The following is an 18,067-nucleotide window of genomic DNA, read 5'->3' on the forward strand; positions in this document are numbered from 1 at the left end:
TTTCACTGAAATAAGTTATATACTTTGGTTTTATAAATATATCTAAATATTTCACTAAACTAGTAATTAATCTGCAAATTTTTCTACTAATAATATAACTTGTTTGAAAAAGGCACAATATCACCTCTTGTTAAAAGTAGTAATCAGGGAGTTAAATTACATTTACCTTTTTTTCAAAAATGAACCCTTTTGATGGATTCTTTTCTATCTCACTTTCCACAAAGTTCCTAAGGCAGCTTAAAGTATTTGAACCCAAAAGCAATCAGTCCAGTTGGAAGTAAATTATCTACATGGACAATTGAATGTCAGAATACCAGGTAATAAAGGAAAAAACAATGAATAAAGGTAGAAAGAGGCTTGTGTTCCACCACTCTTATTAATCATCAAATTAGTAAGACTGACATTCAATCCAGATAAAACACTGGTGCTTTTCACTGTCCAGAGGAGTGATGCTGAACCTGCTTTGGACGGGACTGAATTCCCCTTAAAGGTTCTAGTGGTTTGGGGTTGCTTTTAGATCCAATTCTGAACTTAGAAGAACAAGAAGCCTCTGCGGGGAAAGCACCCATCACCATTTCAGGCTGATGTGACAGTTGCAGCTCTATTTGGGATTGAAATGGTCTCACTGCAGTAATCCATGCTGTAGTAATTTTTTTTTGTTATTTATTTTTTGTTATTTGTTTATTTATTTATTATTCAAATCTTGTTACCACCCATCTCCCCCAAAAGAGGGACTTATGTATAAGGCTGTGTGTGTGGTGTATTCAGTGGTGCTTACAAGTTTGTGAACCCTAAAAAAAACACAGAACTGTTTCTTCTGGGTTTGATGGAGAAGGAGTTAAGAGAAACAACATGGAGTTTTGCTTTTATACATGATTACAGCTGCAAGACTCTTATATGCACAACGATGGAAAGATTCACAAATACCTACAGTTGAAGATTGGATTGTTAAATTAATGGACTTGGCACAAATGGCTAAACTAACATTAATAAGAGAACATTCTGTTTCTGGATTTCTATCTATTTGGCAACCACTTTTAGAGTACTTGCTTGTGGTGAAAAAAAATAAGTTCTGTTCTTGGGTTTTAGTGATTAAATGGTTTGTTTTATAGTTGTAAATGGATTTATATCTGTACTGAAGTAAGTTGGAAGTCTGTTTTCTGTCTTTTGACACTTTCGTTTTTTCTTTAGTTCTATTTTTTATCTTTTCTATATCTTTTATTTTGTATTTTAAATATACTTTGAAAATAATAGTTCTTACGTAACAAAAAGTTTGTGAACCCTTTTGAATTTTCAATATTTCTGCATAAATATGACCTAAAATGTGATCTGTTCTCCACACAAGTCCTAAAACTAGATGAAGAGAACCTAGTTAAACAAATGTAGTTTTAGAACTTGTGTGGAGAACAGATCACATTTTAGATCATATTTATGCAGAAATATTGAAAATTCAAAAGGGTTCATAAACTTTTAAGCACCACTGTATACGTTTGTGTATATGTATGTATGTGTATATATACTGTACACATGCAGAAAGTTCACTTTGCACAAAATGTAGTGGCAAGATTACTGACTGGAATTGGATAATAAGAATACATCGTATCAGTTATTTATCAACTCCACTCATTCACTGTCCCAGTTCAAGGTGTTGGTATCAATCTCTAAAGCCCTTCACTGCTTGGGATCAGTGTCTGAAGAAACCTCTCTTTCCATATATTCCTGCTCATACCCTAACATCACATTTAGAGGGCCTACACTAGGAGTGCTCATAGTGGCTGTTGGAACAAGGCTTTTCAGTAGGATGCTCTCTCTGGAGCAGTAATTCTCAACCTCAGCTGCTTTAAGATGTGTGGCACTGCTGGCTGAGGAATTCTGGGAGTTGAAGTCCACACATCTTAAACCTGCCCAGGTTGAAAAACACTGCTGTAGAGAGATACACATATTGTATCTCTATTGTGAAATTCAACTTTTTATTGCTTTTTTCTGTTATTCTTTTCCAATTCTTCGCTTCTTTTATTTTATACATTTTACACAATGTTTTAATGTATGCTCTTTTCAATAGTTTTAACCTATTTTTTAGTTATTTGGTAAGTTTTTTGAAATATGAAGCAGTAAGCAAAATGTTTTAAATAAATACTAGTATTTCATCTGGGTTAATATCATCCATTGGGTAAAAAACTCTTAACTCAGAAATAAAGGCAATTGATTCCTACAGAACAGCATCTCCAAAATAAATGTCAACCTAACTTCCCATTATTTATTATTTATTTTTGTAGGCAATCACTGAGATGGTGATTATATATTGTAACAAAAATAAGCCACTTTTAGGCAACAGGTAAAAGAGCACGGGGAGAAAAGAATTAGGGCAAAGATGTAATTATTCTGATTGGTTTATTGTGCGGGATCTAGATTTAATCATTTGGCCCAGTGAAATCAATAGTACTTAAATCAATAATTCTTAAGTATGATTAGGTCCAACTTTTATTTACCAATTTGATTTTAAAAACTGGAGCAAAAAGATGTCATGCTCTCAGCAATCAAAAACAAGATTCTCACAAACTCTTCCCTTTATTAAAAGGGAAAAGAAATGATATTATAGAAATCCTGACAGCTGGATACTTTCATTTTAGCACCTAATCTGTCGGTTACTAGGCAGGGACTTCTTAGTTTTCTTTCTATAACCTTTTGATAGATAGGGGAGGTACCTAACTGTTTGCCTGATGATGAAGGAATGAGAAGATGTTTGGAGCTGGTAACGTTTTGTAATCTGTCATCTATCCGCTCAGGTTCTGAAAAATTCACAGCAAAAGACTTATCCAAATGTATTTAGCTGTTATAGAGTTCACATACTGTAAAAAAAAAAAATGACAACGTATAGTATTTTGATACATACATTTAGATAAGGGACATTTGGAATTCTGAAAGCATGAAATGGGAATCCTCACAAAAAGGCCATTTCCATTTATATATAACTTCCATGGCCAATCACAACTTACCCATGGCAAACTTGAGATTGTTCCTCACAAACCCTTCTAGTCCCTAGGATACCTTCTATCACCCAAGGTGGTCACATTTCAAATTAGGCATCAGACTGCAGCAAGTCATCACGTTTACACAAATGCCTACGAGTTTTATGTGGGACCAAAGATTTTTGTAAATGATACAAGAATGTGGTGCTTTGCAAATTGATACCTTTTCTTGCTTGCTCGCTTGCTCTTTAATGAAAAGACTCTAACCCATCCCTCAAACTCTCTAAAATCAGCTGGATCGGGGAATCTGACAGTCACCAAAGAGGGTTTGTGAAAAACAATGGCACCAACAAGAACCATTTTTGTACAGGCATCTATATGTTCCCAGAGCAACTTGTATAGCTTGGAGGTTATATGCTGTACTCAGGTGACACACTAACACACAAAGATACATTGAACTCAGAGCACAATTTTTATACATCCAGAGGGAGATATTTAAATTAGTGCATCCACTTTGCTGCAGGAAAAGATTATGCAATATTTTGTATGTGTAATTATTAATAGTATATTAAGTAAATATTATTATTCAAAAAGCCCAGGACTTAATTATAAATGTAATCTAGCTGGTGCCATTGATATCACTAATTGTGACTATAATAAATAAAGTCTATACTCATGAACACATTTCCTTGAATGATTTTTTTACTCTGCCACTGAACATTACCTTAATTTCACATTCTTGTTTGAACTCTCTGCTTTTACAAGCACCATAAAGGCCTATGGGAAGAAAGCTTCAAACTGCATATGATCACTACTGACAAACTCAACATTTTATGAAGAGCTTCTGCTTACACTGACATCACTTTACCTTCTGTAAATAAGAAACAATTCATTTTGTAGGCTTGACTTTAAAGCCCAGCCTTTGTACTTTTTTCTTTTCCTAAACAAGTGACAAAGAACAAGGAAGCTGATTGAAGGGGTCCATTATGTATCAACTTAAAGAAAGGCAAAGTGATTGATGAAACTAGCAGTCACCTTCACTGCTAACTACTGCACCTGTATCCTTTTTGTCAAATGACCTGAAAATCCTGCTGACAGTTTCACATTCACTACAAGGATACACTGTAGTTTTGAATACTTTTATTTGCCTTCAAGACTCCAGGTATAAGTTTTTGGAATCTAAATTAGGTTTTCAAACTTTTCAATCATATATTATTAAATCTCCATTTTCAGGGGTTACTGCACAAACTATCTTAGAAGAACTGGTACCAGCAGGTGAAGTGTAGCCTTACCAAAAGTAGTCAACATAGAATAATGCAATACCTGGTTATTACACCAACAAAATACTGTGTCTACAAAGTGTCTTTAATTTGAGATAATTATTGTGTTCATTACACATGGACTCTTTCTTACTTCTCGAAAACCTCAAGTAACAAATTTAAAGTGTGCAATATTAATTTGAGGTTGCCAATAATTATTTAAACTAACTACATTTAAATGGACTGCATTATAAACCATCAGGATCTTTCTGAATATACTGAAGAACAGATTTATTGTTCTTGTGAAGAAAAAGTCATTTAATACATTTCCTCAGTGTGGGAATCTAAAATACCAACAATTCCTCTGTTCTATAACTGATTAGAAAAAAGTGGCTTAAAACAAACCAGTTCAAATTTCAACAAAGGGAAATCTACACTGATTAAGAGACAGAACAGTAGTTATTTTTTTCAATAATGTTCTAGGTTTGAATACAAAATTGAAAGCTGCCCCTAAGTTCATTTTTCACCTAATTTGTAATGAGAAGGAAGAAGCTAGCATGTGTTTATGACTTATAAATGATGTGCCTTTAACCTGGAAAACCTATGACACTGGAAGGGAACTTTTAACCTGTGAATGGAGGAACAGTTGATTATCTGCTGATTAAGGCAATTAAAACTTCTATTACTAAAAGATAGTTAATGTTTATTTACTAGAATTGTTTTTTTATAAAACTGTTAACCCTAGATTTTTTTCCTATTTAAAAAGCTTACCTAGTGCTGAATTTAGTAACAAATGTATTATGTTCTTTTTATTTTCTTTTTTAAATCCACTAGGCATTAGGACACTTGAGAGGCCAGAAAATCTCCAAAGGAGCTGGTATGTTCTGTGTGGGACACAGCACCATTTCCTCTGGGCATTTATTACCTGTTAAAAACCAATCTTTTGGTGAGTGGCAGTTCAGGGTTTTTGAGAGCAAGCTGCAATATTTCTTCGGGTCTGCAGAGTCATAATTAAAGCTGAACTGAGTGGAATTGGAGAGGGAAGGTCAGCGAGGTGCCGTATGAGAGATGAGGCTGGGCTGATGGGCACCAAATGAACAAATTATGATGGGCCCCACTCAATGTGATGAGGTCAAATGCTTGTTTCTACCCACTGACAGTTCAATTTCCCTGCAATGTCTCTCGGTTCTCTATGAGCTAATTATGAATGAAAAGTTATCAACTGCCTGCACCAAAAGCTACTTAAATACCTTTTCTCCAAGCTTTTAATGTCAAAATATTGTAAAGAACAGCACGTTGGGACAGTTTTTGAGCCAAACAATGCTTGGGTTGATCTAAATATCTGTGATAACTCACACATTTTTGTAAGTTACAGGATATATGAAGCAGATTCACCAGCTGTTACCTGCTTAGCAAAAATATTAATTTTATAAAGCAAATCTTTATTACATATACAAATCATTCCACCACAATAGCAGTACTGAACTCAAATGCTTTTGGTACCATGAGCTACATAATTTTCAAACAGTACTATATAATTTTCCTGGGATGGTGCCACTGGGTTATTACATTTTAAGCATCAATACTCTTAAGTACCCCAGCATATAAATGCATTACTTAAACACATAAAAGTAATTGATTACATGCATATTCTTTTGATGGAAACTAGCTTTAAGAGATAGTTTTCCACACCTTTTGTTTACGATGTTCAATTATTTTCTTTGCATATGTAAGGACAAAAGTTTTTAACTCTTCTGAATCCTATGACACCTGACAAAAACAAAATGTCATCAGTTTTAAGATGTCAGCAGGAAATGGCCCATTTAAAAATATACACATTTATTCAAAATATATTCAAATTTACTTCAAAATGAGGTGAAAAATATCTTAGATTTGTTCCTTTAAGACTTCCCTATTCTTTAACCACTGTTATGTATACACCAGATTGTAGCCTGCAGTAAGATATAAACACACACACACAGACAAAACAGATCTAGCAATAACTAGCTATTTTACTTTCTTTTATTATAATAAAGCATTACTATCATGCAAAAAAACAATAACTGCAAGAATGCTCTAATCCTTATATTCACTTTCACCACATCAAGCATGTTTTAGAAGCTGGTCCATTAATAAGAACAACTATTCAATGAACAGAGTGTTGGGTTTGAATATTCTGGTTTTACCAACCCTCTATGCTTTAATGACAATCATTGTCTTTTTAACTGCTGTCAGTGATTCTCAAAGTATCAATTGTGATTGCTGAATTTAGAATACTATCTTGTTAGACACAGCTGATCAAGAAATATTACAATAAAATTATTGCTGTACCATCCTCATCTTTAAGTAGCACAATTAACAGCAGAGAAATACAGTTCACTCATTACAGAACCTTTCAGGAAGTTGATTTTCTCTAATTCTGATTGTAATTGCATTGTTCTAATCTTGTATTATAAAGGCAGCTGCTTGCCTATCATTTGTACTTTCCTCGTTAATCCTGACTCAGTGAATTAACCTTTAATTACGGCTGTTAAAATTGAAACGAGCCTCTTGTCTGGCTGGGGCTGCCCCCTTTCAGTGCATGATTCTGATGAAAATTTTTAGGGTCAATGAATATGTCCCATGTCATGTCTGATAGATGCTAAAGATGTGAGGACGTAAATGTTACCTTAGAAAGATGTGATTGAAATTTTAAAGAGACTGATCCTATTGACAAAAATGTTGGATCTTCATTTTCTAAAGAAAATGTCAACAAGGGTAAAACAAGAATGAAAACTGTATTATTTACATTTTAAATAAAAATGTTTAAAAGCAGTCTTGTTCATATATATATATATATATATATATATATGAGAATTATTTGGAAGAATAAGGTAGCACTACTATCACGATTTCTTATAGATTTATGTTGTCTGATAAACTTCCCCATTAATTTCAATATTTGATCCTTAATAGAAATTTGTTGAGAACAACACCAGTACAGCAAAAGCATTTCCATATATTGCATTTAAAATTTCTTAACTGACTGATGCTGTCAGAATAAGGTATAAATATAAGTGTTCTTAATTCTATTAATAGCTTTCTGTTAGTTAAGTTGGGTGTTTTTAGTTTTACCTAGAAGGGATGCAATAATTGGAAAGCTTTTGTGTTGCAGCGAAACACAAAACTTCCCAACCTGAATCTGTAATTCACTTGAAGAGAGATCATTGCACCTGACAAAGGGTTTTCATGATCCCAAAAACTGCTAAGTAATTCCCTTTGTTATGTAAGTTTGGATTTAAGAGTGACCTTCAGGTTTATATATAAGGATCTGTGTCCTTAATCTTTCTTATTGTAGTAAGCAGACTATGGAACTCCATCCCCAGAGTTTCAGTTGCCTTCACAGGCAAATAACAAAACATACCTTGTGATGTCATGGTGCAAACCCCATAACCCACGTACTTACATCCAATATAGGGACAAAAGTATGTAACCCTGGAGTTGGTGTCATTAAGTTGCAACATGCTTTTTGTCACTTTTTCATCATTGCAATTCTACCAGATGGCTATGGCTGCCTTACTTTTTAAGATACAAGTGACTTGCTAAGACATTTTGTTTTACTGAGCTTTCAGCTCTGTTTTATGTTAAAATGTTTCACTGTATTATTAATTTTACTGTACATAACTTAATTTAGTGTGTTGTTCTATGTATTATGACTTTTTGTAAACCACTTCTATTTTAGGAAAAAAAAAACTGGCAGCAGCAAACATGTCTGTCAGTTGTAGATCTGCCCAATCACAAATGAAGTATCTGTTGATCTAATTTAAACCATAAAAGAGATATGCAGGATGTGTAATTAATCCCTCTCCTCTCACTGCAAGTTTTTCCCTGAGGGAATTCCTCTCCAAACAGTTTACAGTATTGGAACTGAGGTGGGCCTAGGGACAGATGGCCGCAGGTAAAGCCATGGCAAAGTGGAAGATCCAACATCAATCTATCTTTTAGGCTTTGGGTGGTAAATCCTATCTAAAGAAATATACCATCTAGCTTTGCTCTTGACTCTACATTTTCTATTGAAGACTTTCAATGGGCAACATTATCTATAGTACTAGAAGACAATTCATTTCCTTAATTCAAAAGAATGTTATTTCAGACAGATTGGTCTTTATGCACACAAAATCAAAACTGATAAAATTTGCTGAAGAAAATGCAGAATTGTATCCCAATTCCAAATGTATGTTAACTTAAACTGGGTAGGAAAGTTAGTCTACTTTTAGTTTCACAAAGAAAACATATCACAAGACTGTGATTGCAAAACTGAACAAATTTCTCAGTATGTATAACGACTGCACTAGAATCTGGTCATGGAATCAACCAGAGAGGAGGCAGCCCTGGACTTCCTTCTAAGAAGTGCTAGAATCTAATGTATCAGACCAGCATTAAATTGAATAGAAACAGCAACCTCAGTTCTATTAGATTATGTAGGAAATTATGAAAGAAATCTGACATAGCAACATTTAATTGTGGCCAAGTCTATAGCTCGGAATTATTCTTTGACTATGTGCTTTCTTTATATTTCCAGGAAATACAAGTCAAGATGGCAATTATGGCTGAGATCTTCCCTAAATCAGATTGATTTGACATCAGATATTTCTGATCACGATCCACCTGACTATTCCAATGTGCCTTATTCCATAAGGCCATATTTGCAGAAAGTCCAAAATTTTTTGATGATGCAAAATGTGCCAGATAATTTCTGTATCATATTAAGATCATATTGCCTTGACTGTGAAAGGTATGTACTCTGGATTCAATTCAAGGTGTTATATTAACATTAAAATCATAAACAAAACCAGCTTAGAACGTAGCTATTTTAAGGATTGCCTAAAGAACCTGTCCGATTATTAAGATCTGCAGAAGACCATTGGGGGACATCATTATTCAAAGAGTCCTATTTATCTGACATGGCCTTGCTCCAAATTGTGGAGTATTATCTTTTTTGAGTTAAAATTGATTTCTACTCTAGCTTTGCTTTTTTTTTAAAGGTGATGCATTCTATATGGGCAAAATGTTAAATATAAATTGTAAAATCAAAACCAAGATGCAATGCTTTAAATTGGCTGTTGAAATTATTTTTAGTGATTTTAACATTTATATGGTATTAGGTGTTGTTTCTCACATTTCAGTTATTGTTATCAAATTTATCATACATTGTAATGTATGAAAGGATGGTACTGAAAGACTAAAAGAGAAGGAAATGATCTTTAAAAATTAAGGGTTTGCTTATAAAAAAGTTGAAAAGAAAAATAGAGGATCAAATATTCCAACATCCAAACAACATATGGTCAGCTATAGTGTCCATAGTAAACATTAATACTCCAAGTCAGAAAAGACCATTTTGTCCAAGATGTCACCAACCTATTAATGAAGATAAAAGATAAGGAACATTAGTTGAGAATTATGACCAACCAAGAGAACAAATAGGAATACAAATCAGCATGAAACAAACGCAAGAGGATTTTTCAGCTGCATGTTGCTAATAAAATTAAGACCAAGAATAACAAACTTTCTATGTACACCCAAAACAGGAAACACCTAAGAAGACTGCTGCATAACAAGGAAATTAAAGTATACTGAAGGGGAAAAAAATAAGACAAATTTGCATTTATCTTTTCCTGTTTATTTCAGATATGTTAAGGAAAGCATTGTTAAAGATAACAGTATCTAGTCTTGATAAAGGTAAATAAATACATAAATAATAGGGTAAATATTATAAGCCAAGAAGAAACCCTGACTTATGGTTGTAGATTGTGAAAAAGGAAATAACTGATGGATCCTGCTTTGGATTTAACACTAAAGATGGGTGCTTATTTCCTAGCTTGTTTAACTATTTTTGTTGGCAAAACTAAGCAGAAGTGATCAAGCAGCATGCAACAGCACCCTTCCTTGATCAAATAAGCCAGAATCAACCAAGCCAGTGCATATTCATTGCCTTCAGTTGATTTCAGCCACTGTGTTAGGCAGTTATGTCTTAATAGGATGACAGGCTTTCACTGGGAATCTTTCTTTCTTACATGACCAAGCATACTTGAGATTTGATACTATTTGACATTCAGAACACGTGAGCACTGTTATCTTGGTTTCTTATCATGATCAGAGAAGCAAATGGTTCCTATTTCCATTCATACTTTTTCCCCTCAACATGGAAGTATTTCTAGGGAAAGTGTCACATCTGGAATAGCACCATCTATGTGAGTAATTTAAAAACCAAACTTTTCCCACTTCAGGTTTTTCCCTGTGGTAAGGCTAACCAACATCCTAAGATTCCAACAGTTGTTCCCTGACACAGCAACACTTCCTTCTTCCAATGGTAGTACCTTATTCCATCTGAAAAGTCACACCTGAAAGTCACACCTCAGCCACACTGTAGTACTTCTGCCTTAAAACATGGTGAGGTTTCAGTGCTGATGTAAGAGTCCTGCACTAAGTGTTGGATTAGATTAACTCAGTGGTCTTTTCCGAATCAAATATGACTCTATAATTGGTTACAGTTTCTCCCTGGTGCTTTTGCCTACAATGTTAAAAACAAAACAAAACTTGGCATCCTTTCTGCAAAACAAGGCAAGTGTTAGAACAATGCTCACTTTCTTTTATGATTAGTTTGAGTATAAAAACAAATGAGAAACATATAACAGTATTCTGAGGTGTTATTAATTGCTATTGATTATACATGATGGGCATATATTCTCAGTGCACCAAAAAGGTCCCAGTGTTAGATCTTTTATCTTCTATACTTCTCCTTTTTTATAGTCACTGGATTTCAGCATGTATTTTATGTTCTTTATCAGATATGATGTAAAAAACAAGAAATACTGCATCAATGTGGCACACTGATATGATGTACTTATAGGAGTAAATCTTATTATAAATAGTAATTGCCATACAGATTGCAAAGTTAAGTAAGATCAGTACAAAATCCATGGAGGCAATATTTCTATTAGGCCAACTTAAGTTGTACAGAACAACCACAAGCTTGAATCTCAAAAACTCTATCAGACAATTTGGATGTGGGAAGGCAAGAAAAGGTAGAAAAAAAAATGTGAAAGATCTTAGAGCAATTCCTGAACCAGTCTACATGGACAATTTAAGTAGACGTAATAAGGTACTACCTTTATGGATTTTTATTCTGATGATCAACAATGACTAGTACTGCTTTTCATAAGAAATGGACAATAATAAATTCAGCTGTTCTATAGCAGACATGAATGACGGTATATACTGTACACCTGTTGGGACTAATGCTAGAGCATCTATTTCTTCCAACCTCAGATAATCATACCCAATTTGGCTTTGACTCACTTTTGTTACAGAAAATAACTGCCCAAATTATATCCAGCTTCGTTAACATAAAGGCTGAAGTAGATTTTTCTTGTTCTTCACCAGCTAAGAAATCTGTATATTTCAACAGAACAGACAGTTTTAACAGTAGGTATTTATATTATAAGAAATTATTAATTTAGAAATCATTTGCTTGCTTCTTATTCCCAGCAAGCTTTGGGAAAGCCTTTATTGCAACCTAACACTACTCTGCATCTGATAAAACCCAAGCTGCATACCTAAAAGCTCCCCAGAACACCATCTAGCCTCCTGCTTCCTTACTCTTCCTCCATCCACCTACCCAACCAATTTTCCTAATTTTCCTTTCTTGAATCTTGAAAGCTTGCAGTGATTTTGTACAAGTTCTATTGATCTAAATAAAAGCATAAATAAAAGTCTCTATGGACTTGATTTTTTTCTCATGATATAACACCTGTGGTATCCAGACAAATGACCTTTTTTAAAATCAGTGTAGCAATTATGTTCCTCTTGCAGGCTGGTCTAGTACCGATTGTCTTATGAAATTGTGAAGTTTTGTGTTTGAATTTTAAATTTTAGGAAAGATGAAAGCCACATATCACTATAATATGTTACTATTATTGTTTCACAGTGAAAAGTTTCCTCAGCGTGTATGTATGAACTATCAACTTTAATATAGCATATAGCAGAAGCGAATCCCACTAAGTTTCTTAATAAAAACCACAAGAGAAAGGCATTCAGTTCAACAGACCAATGCAGCAACTAATGAATTTACTTTTGCAGTTGTCAAACACCCCAGAGGAAGGAAACTTTGGGTCATAATGTGCTGAGAATGGTTCATAATTTGGACAATCACTATTCTATTTCTGAAACTCACACTCTTTCAAGCTTCTTATTCCCATGCCACACTCTCTTAATAATATATAGTATGATTCTGATAAGTCAGACTAAAATGTGAGCTCTTTGTTAAGTGGCAGCTCTTTGTAATGTTGATGCAAATGCTGAGTGGAAAAAAGAAATAGCATACTGTTCCAGAAAATGCTTTAGGTTAAAAAAAACCTGTAATACTAATATATAAAATCATCTTCTATGAATACATCATATAAGCACAAATTTTTTAAAATCACTCAAAACACGTTCTTCCCTGCTTTTCACTTTCAACTATATTAAAGAGGAGAGGGAAAGTCTAAATAATAAATTGTGCAAGGTGCAAGCATACTTAAAAAAACTCAGAAAAAATAAATCAATTCATGAATACTTACATCAATGACTGAAGAACTTGATAAACTTAAACCTTCTAGGTCTGCTGCTAAGATGGGAGAGAGAATAGTTGGTTTGCAAAAGGCAGTCGGAGCTGGCACAGGACTGACTGCAGAAAGTAAATAATTAAGAAGAATAATTAAACTGAACTGAATATATGTAATTGAATAAATCATATGAATAAGATTATGATTCTATGGCAATTTAAGAAAAAAGGGTTCTCCCATATCACTTCACCCATCCAGCCCAGTTTTCTATGTCACACAGTGTCCAGAAAGCTCACAAGCAGAACCTCAGGATACCACTGTTACTCCCTACAAAGTTGTACTTAAGGCTTGCAGTCTATGCTGTACAGCCATCAAGACTGATAGCACTAACAGTCCTCTCTTCCAATCATTTGTCTCCTTTTAAAATGATCTAAATTCCATCACCACATCTGGTAACATTTCCATTGTGCAAATAAATTCTTTTTATTAATCCTGACTTTACCACATTTAGATTCAGTAACTACACCCAAGTTCTAACATTCTGAGAAAAATTCTGTATGACATTTTCTATGCTGTATATGATTTTACACGTTTCTATCATACCATCTCTTGCCTACTTCTGCTTTAAGCCAAAACACCTCAAATGATGTATCTTTCATTGCAAAGGGGACATTCTACGCTCTAATCATTTTCATTGCCATTTTCTGCATCATTTCCAGCTCCTCACTATGCTTTCCAAGGTATTGTTCACAGAACTGTGCACAGTATTCCAAGTGCAGTTGTATCATATAATGGCATTACATATGGACAGTTTTATTTGGTCTTACATTTCAGGAAGGTGAATTCTAATTGAATGTTAGGAAGAAATTTCCACAGTGAAACTAATTATCTAGAGAGGTGGCAGGCTCTCCTCTGCTGGATATGTTCAAATAGAGCCTGAACAACCACCTGCCAGTGTGATTTAAACTAAATTCCAACACTGATCAGGGCATTAGTCTCAATGGCCTCTCTTCCAACTGTATAATTTTCACTCTTTTTTGTAATGATGCAATTTTATATCTCAAGAGCCATATACATTTGTCTATTAGACATTTGCAAATTTCTAATAAAATTTGTGCTGATAATGCTTTGTAATGTATGTACAGAGCTGAAAATAAACCATGGAAATGTTATATATGGAGAGAGAGAAAGAGAGAGAGAGTCTGCTTATTTTTAAAGGCCTAGCTTTCTGTACTTTACAATACTTCAGAGAAGGGCATTATAAAAATAAATTTCTGTATTTTGAAATTTTAAGATATTGCAAACAGAAATTTGGATATGTGTTAAACAAGTAACACTGGATTCTGACTTTGCTTCTGCTGGTGGGAGTATCCACTGAGCAGAATTATACTAGCAGAAGTGGGGTCAACATATGTCAATTCTTCCTTTCCCCAGTCACCCTCTCCAAGTTACATACTGTGAAAGGTGGTGCTGGAGATTTCAAGAATGTATTTCATTACAGAAATCCTCAACCTCATGGTGGATGGAAAAAGCCTTGATACTTACGGAAGGCAAAGCTAAGAGTCATTAAAAAAAAATATCATCTCTAGATTTAATGCTTTTTTGTTTTTCTTTTATAATTGAGGCTACATTTTTTCACAGCACCAACACAGGAATTTATAATTTAAAATATATATTTCTGAATAAGAATACGATTTATAAATATTATATGTTCAATTAGATTCTCACTTAAAATGCTACTGAATTATAAAGATGTATTTAGTCTATTACAAAGAGATGTTGAATTTATCTGATATGGAATAAAAGCAAAAGGGATTTTCACATGTAACATGAACTTTTTCAGAAAGGATAATTAGAGATTCAGATACATTATATAGGGTTTTTAAAAACTAGTTATTATATTGCATAACTTAACGAAGGCATTCACTTTGTACATGCAGATAGATTAACACAGCCGTACAAGGTATTAATGTTACCTTATTTTTTTCAAAACTGAATTCAAGTAATTTAATTGGCAGGGCCACTTAAATCAACATCACCATCAAAGGACAAATATCTCAAGTACTTACAGTCATCCAAATCTAAGAGGGACACATCTTGTTTAGTAGTTTCCTTCTCTTGCCAACGTTCTGCCTCTTTCTGCAAAAAGTATATGAATGTTTGATGCTTTTTGTCACTGTGTAAAAACATTTCTTGTCTTTTTATAAAAAATAAAATACCTCTGTGGCCTCTGTTTTAACAAGCTTCACAGAGTAAGAGTTCATAAGTGCTGCAATCCCTCCAACACCACAGCTGTAATATTATTTGCCTGAAACAACAGCACAATGTCCTTATTGCAGCAATATTACACCATAATGTGTGGCATTTTTTCAGGAGTAGGTCAATGTTCTGCATTAATCAGACTGTTGTACTATAAGCGTTTTGTTGTGTTTTAAAAATAATTTATGATGGTTTGGGTCTAGTTTATAAAGCACGACATTTTCAGTTTGGCTTATCACAGTCTTTTCTTTCCTACGACTCTGAGGTTGTTTATTTAGCATTCAGTTTGGTTTTCCTGTCCCAATATTAACACTCAAATTTCTCAATCCAGCACATTCCAAATACAGTGGACTAAAATATGAAGGGTTCCAGATTGTGGATGGCCAGTCTGGTGATTCTCCATTTGAATATGTGAGCAAATCAAATGAGAGCTAAAGCCAGAGAACAGCAGGAATAAAATTTGTTTTGTTAGTCTCTATAAACCTCAGAACTGAGATTTCATTAATAAAATATTCAAACTGAAAAAACAACCTAGAAGAAGACAGTGGAAAACTGTATCTGTATTGCTGCCAAGAACACTACATGGATGCATCCATGAAGTCAGCAGGAATCACGTTAAATTTGAAGATTTTATCTTTATTGAACAATAAAATGGCAAAAGACCTAAAAATCCAGCAAAGAAACAACCTGAAGATAAATCAGTCTACCAAAGTGTGAAAGGAGAAGAAAAAACAAACATATTTTTACTCTGAAATATTATCCTCAAAAATTGTACAGAATTCACTACTTGTTACAGCACACATAACCAGTATCTTATGGGAAGGAGAGCAGTATCTATAACAAAAGTAGAGGAGACACATTTAAAAAATGAATCAATTATCCCCTAGGTTACACTATAATATATCATAAGAGAATGAGGTGCCTTGTCATAGCTTGCTATGAATTCTGGCACAGATTGCTTAACAAAACTGTAACCTATCTGAGTTGTTACAACACAATATATATCAGGAATAGGTAGCTTATTTCCTCCAGGGGTCACCCCTTTTCTGTTGAGATGGCAGAGGAAATTTCTAACTAGGGTATAACTGCTAAGTATTGTAAAGGAAATCCAAAACCACCATCAATAAATTTATATAAAAATTAAGTCTACGGAATTCAGTAAATGTAATCACCTGCTCTTTACTGGCAACCATGAATGTTTTGCATGTCCAAACTCATATATCTCAAGACCTTGCCCCATTTGTCTATACACTGCAAATTTAAGTGGAATGACTCCTAATTCAGGGAGGATGTGGAGTGATTCCCCCATCATCTCTGCTCACCCCACCAGGTCTAGCAGGCAGGGCATGCTCTGGATCCCTTCCATTAAACAATGTCATCTTGTTGGATGCAGGAGTCGTTCCTTCTCTGTGGCAGTGCCTTCCCTGTGGAACAGCATCCCTCCAGAAATCCAGTTGGCTCCAACCCTGTTAGACTTTCATGAGGCACTGAAGACCTGGCTGTTGCACCAGGCGTTTGAGCCAGGAGGTTAGGTGAACTCTCCTGGTAATGCTGTTTTTACAAACTGGGTCTATTACTAAACCTTGGGCATTGTGGTTTAGATGGCAAAGTATTGTTTTAATCTTGTACACTGCCCAGTTACTGTGTGAATTAGGCGGCCATATAAATCAATAATAAAGTTCTTTCTACTGCATGTGCAGGCGGCTAGCTACCATAAATATTAAAATTAAATAACCCTGGCTCCCAAGACCCTGGGAGTATAAGTTCACTTTGCAAAACATACTGACTCAAGTTTAGCTAAGTAGTGACTAAATTTCAGTAAAAGCAAAGAGGCTTAAGTACAATTTAAGTACAATTTAAGTTATAAAAGTGGTTTGAATGTGGGTATCATGGAACAGTCTTAGGATTAATCTTAGGTGTGTTTGTTTGGTCCACTCTGAAACATGAAAGTTATAATTAATTATGTCTGAATTCAAAAAACTGCATACGGTGACAATTTATTTATTTATTTTATAAATATATATCGAATTTATCACTACCCATCTCCCCCCAAGGAGGGACTGCTGGACGATCCCAGCAATATCAAACTATTCAGTGTATTTCTCCTTGTTTCTACCATGTCCATACATTGCTTCATACATTGTTTTTTGTTTGGGCTTCTCACCTCTCTCTTTTTCAGAATTTCATCAACTTCATCTAATGATGATGTTCTTCCCCTTCTTCTCGACCCACTTACTCTTCCTTCAAATATTTGGTCTACAATTCACTCATTCTCTTTGTATGACCAAACCACCCCAATGTTTTTTCATACTAGTCACACACTTTTGTATATAGTCCACATTTATTCAGCACCCATTCGTTCTTGGCTCTCTTGTTTTAACATAAACACCTGCTACATGACCCACTCCCATTTAATTCAACTTTGTTGTTGTTTATTCGTTTAGTCGCTTCCGACTCTTCGTGACTTCATGGACCAGCCCACGCCAGAGCTTCCTGTCGGTCGTCAACACCCCCAGCTCCCCTAGGGACGAGTCCGTCACCTCTAGAATATCATCCATCCATCTTGCCCTTGGTCGGCCCCTCTTCCTTTTGCCTTCCACTCTCCCTACCATCAGCATCTTCTCCAGGGTGTCCTGTCTTCTCATTATGTGGCCAAAGTATTTCAGTTTTGCCTTTAATATCATTCCCTCAAGTGAGCAGTCTGGCTTTATTTCCTGGAGGATGGACTGGTTGGATCTTCTTGCAGTCCAAGGCACTCTCAGAATTTTCCTCCAACACCACAGTTCAAAAGCATCAATCTTCCTTCGCTCAGCCTTCCTTATGGTCCAGCTCTCGCAGCCATATGTTATTACAGGGAACACCATTGCTTTAACTATGCGGGCCTTTGTTGTCAGTGTGATGTCTCTGCTCTTAACTATTTTATCGAGATTTGTCATTGCTCTTCTTCCAAGGATTAAGCGTCTTCTGATTTCCTGACTGCAGTCGGCATCTGCAGTAA

General features: G+C 34.7%; 1 protein-coding gene across 2 annotated transcripts in view; it reads right to left on the minus strand.

Moving 5' to 3' along the window:
- The window catches only part of AP3B1 (adaptor related protein complex 3 subunit beta 1), a 199,117-nt gene that overhangs the window by 49,263 nt on the left and 131,787 nt on the right, over positions 1 to 18,067 (minus strand). The window contains exons 21-23 of one of the 2 annotated variants that reach the window (XM_063295554.1): positions 14,880 to 14,949; positions 12,826 to 12,932; positions 9,059 to 9,625 (exon numbers count right to left, since the gene is read on the minus strand). In XM_063295554.1, the coding sequence (XP_063151624.1) occupies positions 9,578 to 9,625; positions 12,826 to 12,932; positions 14,880 to 14,949 (225 nt within the window). In that variant the 3' untranslated portion in view covers positions 9,059 to 9,577. Of the gene's footprint in view, positions 1 to 9,058; positions 9,626 to 12,825; positions 12,933 to 14,879; positions 14,950 to 18,067 lie in introns of those variants that run through there. The other variant, XM_063295553.1, reaches the window with a different exon arrangement.

The sequence above is a fragment of the Candoia aspera genome, chromosome 2, assembly GCF_035149785.1.
Source record: "Candoia aspera isolate rCanAsp1 chromosome 2, rCanAsp1.hap2, whole genome shotgun sequence".
Taxonomy (NCBI): domain Eukaryota; kingdom Metazoa; phylum Chordata; class Lepidosauria; order Squamata; family Boidae; genus Candoia; species Candoia aspera.